General features: G+C 47.6%; 1 protein-coding gene across 1 annotated transcript in view; it reads right to left on the bottom strand.

The window, feature by feature from the left end:
• Window positions 1-10,419, bottom strand: part of TSPAN16 (tetraspanin 16) — a 23,033-nt gene extending 12,614 nt beyond the window's left edge. The window contains exons 1-2 of the mRNA XM_006898853.1: window positions 10,351-10,419; window positions 8,378-8,572 (exon numbers count right to left, since the gene is read on the bottom strand). Coding sequence (XP_006898915.1) covers window positions 8,378-8,572; window positions 10,351-10,419 — 264 coding nt within the window. The remainder of the gene's footprint in view (window positions 1-8,377; window positions 8,573-10,350) is intronic.
• Between the last annotated feature and the right edge of the window lie 317 nt (window positions 10,420-10,736).

The raw sequence follows: 10,736 nt of genomic DNA, 5'->3' as shown, positions 1-10,736 counted from the left end.
GTCCCCACCACAGGCCACTCAGCTCAGTGCTGTCCTCAGTCCCCACCACAGGCCACTCAGCTCAGTGCTGTCCTCGGTCCCCACCACAGGCCACTCAGCTCAGTGCTGTCCTCCATCCCCACCACAGGCCATACAGGCTCAGCGCTGTCCTTGGGTTCCCTTGCCTGAGAGTAGGGACAAACATCATACCTGGGAAGCTGCATGGGCTGGGTTTTTTATTCCTTCTGAAGTGTTAATTTCCTGAAGTGGGGGGAGCTGGTCAGGGCAGTGTTCTGGGGATCCCATTTTAGCACCTTCTGGGTGTTTCTTGCATGGGATCTTGTAGGATGAGGTAGAGGTGGGGTGCAGGGGTTTGGGGCCCTAGGAGAAGCATGGGAGGGAGAGGAGGCTGGGAGTGACAACAAGAAAGGCAGATCCCACTACAACAAGATAAGGGTAAACAACCCAGTTGAAAAATGGGCACAGGAATATGAACAGACACTTCACCAAAGAAGACATTCAGATGACCAACAAGCACATGAAGAAATGTTCAAAATCCCTAGCTCTAAGAGAGATGAAAATCAAAACAACTGTGAGAGATCATCTCACCCCAGTAATAATAGCAAAATTTAACAGAACAGCAAACAACAAATGCTGGCAAGGTTGTGGAGAAACTGGAACCCTTATTCACTGTTGATGGAGTGTAATATGGTGCAACCACTGTGGAAGGCAGTGTGGCGCTTTCTCAAAAAGTTGCAAATAGAGATTTGAACCAGCAATTTCACTACTGGGAATATACCCCAAAGAGACCATAACTGCCACCCAAGCAGATATATGCACACACATGTTTATCACAGCTTTGTTCACAATAGCAAAGAGTTGGAAACAACCTAAGTGCCCACCAGCAAATGAATGGATTGAGAAGCTATGGTATATTCACACAATGGAATACTACACTGCATTGAAAAACAAGGAACTCATGAAATATTATTCAAAATGGGTGGCCCTGGAGGACATTATGCTGAGTGAAATATCTCAGCCACAAAAGGACAAATACTGCATAGTGCCACTGTTGTAAAACAGGACTCACCTTGGGGTTGGGGGGAGACTGAGAAAGATGGGATTAATAATGTATACTGCATTGAAACAGATGAGGGAGAAAACTGTTTAAAAGGGATATGTGATTAGGTATTATTGTCATGACAGGAGTCCAGAATGAAGGCTGCATAGTGGAGGACTTGGGGGGTAGGAATTGTAAAACAATGAAATAATTTTTCTTTTACTTTTTAAAGAGTGTACTGAGGGGGAAGAGTGGGCAGGGAGAAAAGTGCAACAATTAATGAATGAAAATCCAAAGTCTCTGTAAATTTTCATTGAAATTAATAATAATAAAAAATGTAAAAAATGAGATTTAAAAAAACCCCAAAAAAGAAAAAAGAAAGGCAGATACACAGGTGATGGTGAGGGGACGGAGAACCAGGGATCATCATCGTTGCCTTACTTGCCTGTTAAATCCCGTAGGCCTGAAAGAAACCATGAGGAATCTGGCAAGCTGAGGGGAGACCTTGCATTCCACACCCCTGCCAAGCCATTTCCTTCTCTAGGCCCAAGTTTCTCCATCTGTACAATGGAGGCCTACCACTTGTCTGTCAGTTTGTCATACTTTGGTGGCCTGCGTATAGTTGACTTGGAAGTGGTGTTACCAGTGTTTCAAACACTGGCAGAGTCACTCCACGGTGGGCCATTTCAGAAGAGCTCCCACCCTGGAGCTAGGAAGAAGTCGGCGATTTGCTAAAAAAATAATTAGCCAGGGATTCCAAGGTGCAACTAAGTACTGGTATCTCCTCCACCTGGAGCAAAGAAAAACGAAGAAAAGCAAAGACGAGTGCAGAATAGCAAAGACTATTATTATTAAACAATGACTGATGGACCCTGTGTCCCTGAGATCGGAAGACCTAGATGGTACCCAGCGACTGCAACAGACAGCTCTGAAAAGTGGCTCACAATCAAAGAAAAGAAAATGTAAACGAAAAAGCATTCAAAAGGCCAGGCTCACCGATCTGATAGAGGCTGGTAGAACCCTGAGACCACAGCCCTCAGTTACTCATCAAACCTGGGACTGAAATCACCTGTGTAACTCAAAGTTCACCTGAACGAGTGGCAGGTGTAGTAGACTATGATGAGTAACACCAGGGAGGAAAACAATCAAGCCTTAGAATGAGTGACCCTATAAAGTCAGAAGGGCAGCATTTGCCCTGGAATACAGTTCAGAAGGCAGGAAGGGAGAGGAGAGAAGGAAGAGTGGACATGGGAAACACAGGTAGGAAATGGGAAGAGTGGTGCAGCAATGTGGGGATGTTAGTCAGTGTCATAATGTCTATTAGTTGCTGAATGGAGAACTGATTTGTAAACTTTCATGCAAATAACAATACAAAGGGGGAAAAAAGAGCTGAAAAACTCATGGAGAGCAGTGAAATGTTGTCTGCCAGTGTTGCAAATGACAAGCTCCTTAGGGTGGAAGGAATCAAACTGTGACGCAGTTAGGATGGTGCAAAACCAGCAGTGTGTGTTCATTTGCACGTAGGAGGCTTCTGAGGAGGGGTAACAACAAAAGCGGACACTTAAAGGGGTCTCAAGGGACTCTGAAACCTCTTGGAACCACACAGGCAAAGCCAGGTCAGCTCCCTGTCCTCCATTCACGCACGCTCTGTGTTGTTTTTGTTGTTATGTGCCGTCAAGTTGCTTGCGACTCATAGTGTCCCTATGTACAAAAGTCCTAAACCCTGCTCTATCCTGTGCCAACCTCCAAGTCTCCTATAAACTCATTCCCACCACCCCAATCACAGAATCAATCCATCTCATTGAGGGTCTTCCTCTCCTGTGCCATCCCTCCACCCTCCCAAACATGATGTCCCTCTCCAAGGGTTGGTCCCTCCTTGCAACATGCCCAAAGTATGTCAGATGAAGCTTCAGAATCCTTGACTCCAAGGAGCAGCCCAGCTTCACCCTCTCCAGGCCAAACCTGTTTGTTCTCCTAACAGTTCATGGTATATTCAACACTCTTCTTCAGCACCACAGCTCAAAGGCATCAATTATGTTTCTGTCATTCTTAGTCACTGTCCAACTCTCCAATGCATAGCACGTAACTGCGAAGATCGGGTGCACCTTAGTCTCCAGCCTGACATCATTGCTCTTCAGTACGCTTGAGAGATCCCCCACAGCTGACTTTCCCAATGCAATTAATTTCTTGATTTTCTGTCTGCTGGTATGAAGAGTGTTGACTGTGGAGCCAAGCAAACTAAAGCTGTGTACAATCTCAATCTCTTCGCCATCCATACTGATGCTGCCAATTGGTCCAGTGGTGAGAATCCTTGTTTTCTTGATGTTGAGTCCTCTGTGTAGCTTCTGTATTATTGTTAAAGTCTGTCTGATAATCTGGACTTTCACTTTTAAAAGGATCTTGGTCACCAGCCTGGCCGAGGGCTGAGTTTACCCCACCTTATGATGTGAAACCTCCATAGCTGGAATCCTCACAGCCCAAGGGGCAAATATCCATTCAGGACTTGACAACTGGGGGAGTCCCAGACAAGTGACTCACGTCTCAGCTGCCACCAGTCCAACCTCAGGTTTATCTTGAATTCACTCACTCCATTCAACCCCCACCCCCATCTTCCTGGTCCAGCCCGTCATCCCCCATTGGATGAGCCCCTCCACCCTCACCCTGGCTCTCACCCTGGCCCTCCACAGTCTGTCCTCCTCACAGCAGCTAGAGGACACCTGTGTGCACGTGAGTCATGGCACACCTTGCCTCTGCCTCCAGCACCCCAGGGCTCCCCAACATCCTCAAAAGGACTTTTTTAAAAATTAATGTTAATGAAAGTTTATAGAGACTTAGGGTTTCCAGTCCCCACCCCCTCCTCCCCCAATTCACTTTTTTCCTTGAAAGGAAAGAAAAACTATTGCATTGTTATGCAATCCCTCCCTCCCAAGTCCACTCCACTATGCAGCCTTCACTCTGGACTTCTGTAATGACAAGAATACCCAATCATATGTCCCTTTTAAACAGTTCTCTCCCTCATCTGTTTCAATGCAATATACATCATTCCTCCCCTCCTTTTCTGTCTTCCCTCAACCCTAATGTCAGTTCCGTTTTACTACAGTGGCCCTATGCAATATTTGTCCTTTTATGACTGAGATATTTCACTCAGCATAATGTCCTCCAGGGTCATCCATTTTGCATAATATTTAATGATTTCCTTGTTTTTCCATGCAGCATAGTGTTGCATTGTGTCCATTCATTTGCTGATGGGCACTTGGGTTGTTTCCAGCCCTTTGCTATTGCGAACAAAGCCGCAATAAACATGGGTGTGCAGACTTTGTTTTTCTGAGTGAGGTCTTAGAGGTCTCGGAGGGAGAGATGCTGAGGGTAAAGCCTGTGGATCTGCGGATGGACTGGGCGTGGTGAGGTCAGAGTGAGCACCCCACGTTAATATGTGGATGGAATAGTGTCCACGTCCCATCTCTGGTGATAGGAAGCGTTGTAGGCAGCATTGATACATTTTAAAGTAATGAAGGCAGAGGAACGGAGCAGGTGGAGTTTGGAGGGAGGGGAGGGTGCGCCAGGTGTGAGTTTGACATTTGGGATCTGCAGTGTTCTGGACGATGAGTCCACCTGAGTCCCAGAGAGAAATGGAGATTCACAGCAAGGCAGTGGAGAAGGGGAAACAGTAGATGCTAGAGCCCGGTTAAGCCTGGGGACTATGCAAATAAGAGTCTGGGGTCCTTCCTACTGGAGAAGAAAGAAGGCTCGATGGGACTAGGAGGCTGGGAACTGTGTAGCCACAACCGTGTGAGGATGTGTTGGTGTTGTTGGGTGCCGCTGAGTCAGTTCCGTACCACAGAACCGAGCCCCGCTGTCCACACTCTCTTCACAGGCCTTCCCGGGGTTCAGCGCATTATGACAGCCACTCTGTGCCTCCAGTTCCTTGTCACTGACTCTCAACTTCACCCAGGATGATGTCTTTCTCCCGGGACTGGTCTCTCTTGATGGCAAGCACTGTTGTTGTTAGGTGCTGTCGAGTAGAGGACCACACATAGTGACCATCTGAACAACAGATCTGGCCCCTGTCCTATCCTGTGCCATCATCACGATCTCTGACTCACTCAAGCCCTTTGCTGCAGTCACAGTGTCGATTCATCTCACTGAGGGCCTTCCTCTCTTCCGTTGACCCTCCACCTTTCCAAGCATGAGGTCTCCAAGGTTTCACCTCTCCTAGCAAAATGCCCAAGGTGTGTGAGTCAGAGTTTCATTATCCTTTGACAGGCATTGTTGTTGTTTGGTACTGTTGAGTTGAGCATGACCCATGGCGACCCTATGAACAACAGATCTGAATCCTGCCCTGTTGCAGAATGTTGGGGAGGAAGGGAGGGCCTCTGGCCAGGACAGATCGCCTAAGCTCCAGATAAGTGTAAGCCTCCCAATGGCCTTTAATACGGGGTAGAGAAAGCTCCCCTGTGTTTGGCTGTATTGGCTTGAGAAAGCTCGCCACCTGGGAAGACGGCTGCTGCATCTGTTGAACTGGGAGTTGTCCACACGAGGCTGAGGTTCTCCTAACCAATCCACATGCCCCATGTCTGTAATCCCACCCTATCCTTCCTTCCTGTGTATATAAGTGCAGTGCAGCTCCCATTAAAATTGAGCTGGATTGACTCTCTGATCCTCTATTGGAGTGGTGTATTTCTGTCGTGCTTGCTTGAAGGAGCCAAAAAGGGTTAATAAAGAAACAGTCTGCACACAGATGTCTCTTTGGCCTTCCTCAATCTGAATGGGGAGTGGGAGAGGAATGTGTCCTTGAATCTGCATACAGATGGGGACCTTGGTCACTTGCATACGAGGTCCAAGAATATTCCTCTTTCCAAGGCATAGTCTTATATCTTCTGGTAAACAGAGATATGGAAGCAAGAAAGATTCCATGAGAATATTCTGTGCTAAGCAAGTCTAAACAAGTCTAGTTTCTGATAAATAAGTTTTCCCCCAAATCATCAGTGCCTGCACGTAGACTGTTTTTGGATGATTATAAAATAACAAACGAGCCAGGCCTAGGGGTATGAAGTTCTTGTCCTGTGTTTGTGAGTGTGTGTTTCTTTGCTGCAGTCCTGTCTTGTCTTATGTGTGTGTTTGTCTCTTGATGTTCATTTCTCCCAGGAAAAAGGGTTGTGGATTGCAACACTTACTCCCATCGGGGTGTTGCTGTCAAGTTGCCGGTGAACAGACAGCAACACTGCCCTATCCTGTGCCATCCTCATCATCTCTGACATACTCAAGCCTGTTGCTGCAGTCACTGTGTCAGTCCATCTGGTGGAGAATCTTCCTCTCTTTTGCCATCCCCCCACCTTTGCAAGCATGATGTCCTTCATTAAGGAACAGCTTTCCCTAGCAACATGCCCAAACAGAGCATGTGAGACATAGCTTCATCATCCTTGCCTCCAAGAAGCACTCTGGCTGCACTTTCTCCAACACAGATCTGTTTGTTCTTTTAGCAGTCCATGGAATAGTCAATACTCTTCTCCAACATAATGGTCCAAAGGCATAATTTCTTCTTCTTCTTCTGTCATACTTGTTCATTATCCAGCTGTCAGATGCATGCAAATGATTGGAAAGACCACGGTCTGAAGGTGTGTTGTTGTTGTTAAGTGCTGTCGAATCATAGACAACTCATAACAACCCTATGAACGAAAGACCTGAACACTTGTATAACTTTCTTTGTTTCTCCAACATCATAGGGTTTCCAGAGGCAAGCTATTCCAGAAGTGGATGCCACTCCTGCTTCCAAGCTAGGACAGTTAAAATCCATGACACACTAGCTGTAAGATCATGCTGGAAACTTCTATACTTCACCTGCGTAGTGTGGAATCTAACCCTGCTGCTCTATGGAGGGTGTTGGCGAGGGCTAAACCTTGACCCAAAGAGATCTGAGCACTGCTCTAATATCCTGCACGGCGGCGTCCATGAAATGTCACGACTCACAAGAGTGTGGTTGTTTATTTGGGGATTTGAGGTCACCCAGATGGTTTAACACAGATGTGATCTGTGGCGGACACTTTGGGTTATGCAGTGTCACCTCAACTTTCAAGGGACTGATGACTGTGGTCAGTTTCATCAGTCTTAACATGACCAAGCCCTCATAAAACAAGGCCACCAGGGATCGAGTGACACTTCCGGGTGGTGACACTCATCCGTGTTCCTAGGAAAGTTATCTCTGTTGGTGACTCAGGTGGGGGAGGTCGGCTGGAAACACCACGTAGAACTTTCCTGGACTCTTGTCCGTGTGTGTGTCTTCACGTAGCTGATTTTAATCTGTAGTCTTTCTCTCTAACACGTCTTGACCGTGAGTATCACACAGCCAGTCCCTCCAGAAGGACGCTTCAAGCAGAGGGTCATTGAGGAAGAGGAAGACCTTCAATGAGATGGATCGAGGCAGAGGCTGGACGAGTGGGATCCAGTACAGTAGTGACTGTGGGGATGACGCAGGCCCAGACAGGGTTTCCTCATGTTGAACGTGGGGTCCTGGAGTTGCCATCAATTCCACAGCAGCAATGAGCAAATAAGCTGTGCTTTTAAGTACTTTTATGTTGCGTGTTGTGTGAGTCCTCCTCTGAAGGTGGCTTGGGGAGTCTTCCACTTGGACTAGGTGTCAGGGAGGAGGAATGATCTTGTGGTTTGTTCCCTAATTTTGCACTGTTGTTGTTGTTGCATACCATCATATCAGAACCGACCCAGAGCTGACCCTCTGGCGGGTTTTCAGAGGCAGTTAATAGCTTGGGAAGAGAGTGTCCATCCTTCTCCCGCCGAGCAGCTGGTGGATTCGACCCATGTGCCTTTGAGATTACAGGGCAGCTTCTTACCACTATGCCGCCGTGAAGAACAGACAGATGCACTGATGGAACAGAGCGGCACACATAGAACAGACCCCAGCAAAATGGAGATTTGTGCAGACAGGGGGACCCGATGGGACAATCTGTGCGTAGGACCACGTATCACACACCTGATACAGGTCTTTGAGCTGACCACAGCTCACAGTGGCCTAGGAACAGTAGCTCTGAAGACGCCACTATCCTGCCCAAAGGGTGAGGGCCAGAGTCCAACCTCACACCACATGCACAATTCAACTCTCAAAGGCTAAAAGTAAGAAAAATTTTCAATTATCTGAGGGAGGGAAATCTAGGGTTTTCTTATGTTTATAACTTTGATTAGGGGAGATAATTCTAAACTAGATACCCCATTAAGAGAGAAGTACACCAGGGATACCATAAACAAAGTTGGGTATAAGGGAAGTGGATCAAGGTGTTTGTAATTCTATATGTGCAATGAAAGGATCTGTGTGCAGCTCAGACTTACGAACAAGAGAGCGCGTCTGCTCTCTTTGGCGGCTCCGTACCACCCAGCCACGCCAAGCAGCACTGTGATGCATCCCATCACCGAACACAGGCAGCCAAAGTGAAGGAGGTATGTGGCCGACAGGCCAAGGGCCCTCGTCAATTCAACATTTTTGTTGACGCAGGAACTCAGGCCAATCAGGAGCACTCCTGACACCTGAGAACCAAAAATCAGGAAAGAGAAACAGTCTGTTAGTGAGTTACTTATGGGCAATAGAACTCATGAAGGGGAAGGTAGATGGAGCAAAAGCCAAGAAAATCAGCACAAGCGCTTAAAAAATGTCAACACTTGGAGCTGGCAAAGATGTAGAGAAAGAATGACCACATATGTTGCTAGTGGGGGCACTTGGGAATTGTTATTGAAAATGTTAAAGAGTTTGCCAATAAACCCTACACTCCGAAAGTCTATTTCTAGAAATTGGTCTTGAGGGGAATGATCAGGGGTACACACCAGTGCCAGGAAGTCCACGGATCCTTGTTAGAACAGTATGTTTAACAACAAAACATCAGAAATACTTGAAGCAGGCAGCACTGACTGCAGATGGGGTAGGTATGTATGCCAAACCCAGCAATGGGATTCTAGGCAGTTACTTAAAATGATGCTGTCGGATGAGGATGCAGAGGTTGGTTTGTTTCCCCTGATAAACTCCAGGTAGCAAATACTCTGAAGGTTATCCGCTGCATACTGAAATGACTCAGCTCAGGCACCGTACCTGGACAGCAAAGACTGAGCCTGTGTAACAAATTAGTGTGGTTGTGTCCCAATAACCCTCAATTTATAAAACAACAGATGAGGCTGTCACATCCTGGTCCCTGTCTAATACTCAAGGACTGCCGCGCTCTCAGCACAGTTCTGTGGACAGTTCACTGAGGTCAGCAGCTGGACTCCACCAGCCGCCTTGCAGGAGAGCAATGAAGCCGTCTCCTCCCATAAAGAAACAGGGCGGAGGTCTAGGAGCTGGAACTGACTTGATGGTAGTGAGCTGAGCTGAGTTGATTATATATAAGAGGCTCTGGTGGTGCAGTGGCTGCTAATCTGAAGGTTAGTGGTTCGAACCTGTCAACTGCTCCATGGGAATCTCCGCCGGTAAAGATTTACAGTCTCAGAAACTCAGCAGAGGGCTGCTATGAGTCAGAATGGACTTGGGGTTGTGGGTTTATGATAACATTTATTAGGTGATTAATAAAATGAATCATATAATAGGATTATACATATAATGTCCTAATAATACATGACAGGTGCAAACTACATTTAACGTCCACATTAGAAAGTTACAGCTAGTGGGCAGGATGGCCCCAGGTAGAATCTGACTCCTAATGTCCACAGAGTAGAATTGTCCCAGAGGGGTGCGCTGGCCAGACTAGCTGGGAACAAAGACTGCCAAGTAGTGGCTTCAAACTGCTGACCTCTCAGTGAGCCGTGGGATGCTTTATTCACCGAGCCACCAGGCCCACACTGACAGAATGAGGAGTGACAGTTCATTTCCTCATTTTCCTTAGAAACCTCTCTTTACACTGTTCTACAGTGAAAACAATTACGTTAACAATGGATGTGCTTTCAAGTTCCTTTGGTGGTTAAGAAAATTTCAAAACATTTTGAAAACTTGAAGGGATCAGGAAAATGAATGCCTCCTCCCCAGCCCTCGAGTCCCCGACTTTGTGCAGGGCGTGGATGGGGACCCAGGCTGTGCCCGCAGAGCCCAAGCTGCCTGAAAGCCCCAGGAAGAGTCTGAACCCAAGCCGCTGGTACAGCCCCAGCTGCTGGCAGCAGCCCCAGCCTCCGGCTTCCAGCACCCCCCTCCTCAGTCTGCCCTACATCCTTCCTGACGCCCTGGGGACCCCAGAGTTGGGAGGCCAGTGAATTTGGATCAACTTATTTCTGTCTTTGAGGGAACCGGTGGTGGAGGAAGGGGACTGTGGTTGTGACATACTTACAACCACAGAGCCATTGAGAAATAATAGCAGCTTCTTCAGGGAAGAATAAGAAGTGTGTGCTTCACCCATGCTGGTGAGACAGGGATGCCCCCGGGGGAAACGGTTAAGTCAGCATCTTCTTAGGGAGCAGGGCCACTGCTTCCCAAGATGTCAGGGGTCCAGGGAGGAGGACACTGAAGCTGACCTGCTCTGCCCCTCTCTGTCCAGGCTGCTCTGCCTCAGTCACTAGCCTTTGTCACATCACAATTGGATGCTGGCAAGTAAAGCAGGGGGTCCCACACTGTCCCTGGTGACTCAGCACCCTGCAAACAGGCCACCCTGGGGGTGGAGAAAAGACAGGACGTGTCAGCCCCAGAAGCCACCAGGAATTGGTGCTGTGGTGCTGT

This window comes from Elephantulus edwardii, unplaced genomic scaffold, assembly GCF_000299155.1.
Source record: "Elephantulus edwardii isolate Elephantulus edwardi_28Jun2011 unplaced genomic scaffold, EleEdw1.0 scaffold00237, whole genome shotgun sequence".
Taxonomy (NCBI): Eukaryota; Metazoa; Chordata; class Mammalia; order Macroscelidea; family Macroscelididae; genus Elephantulus; species Elephantulus edwardii.
This window is presented reverse-complemented; position numbering and strand designations above follow the sequence as displayed.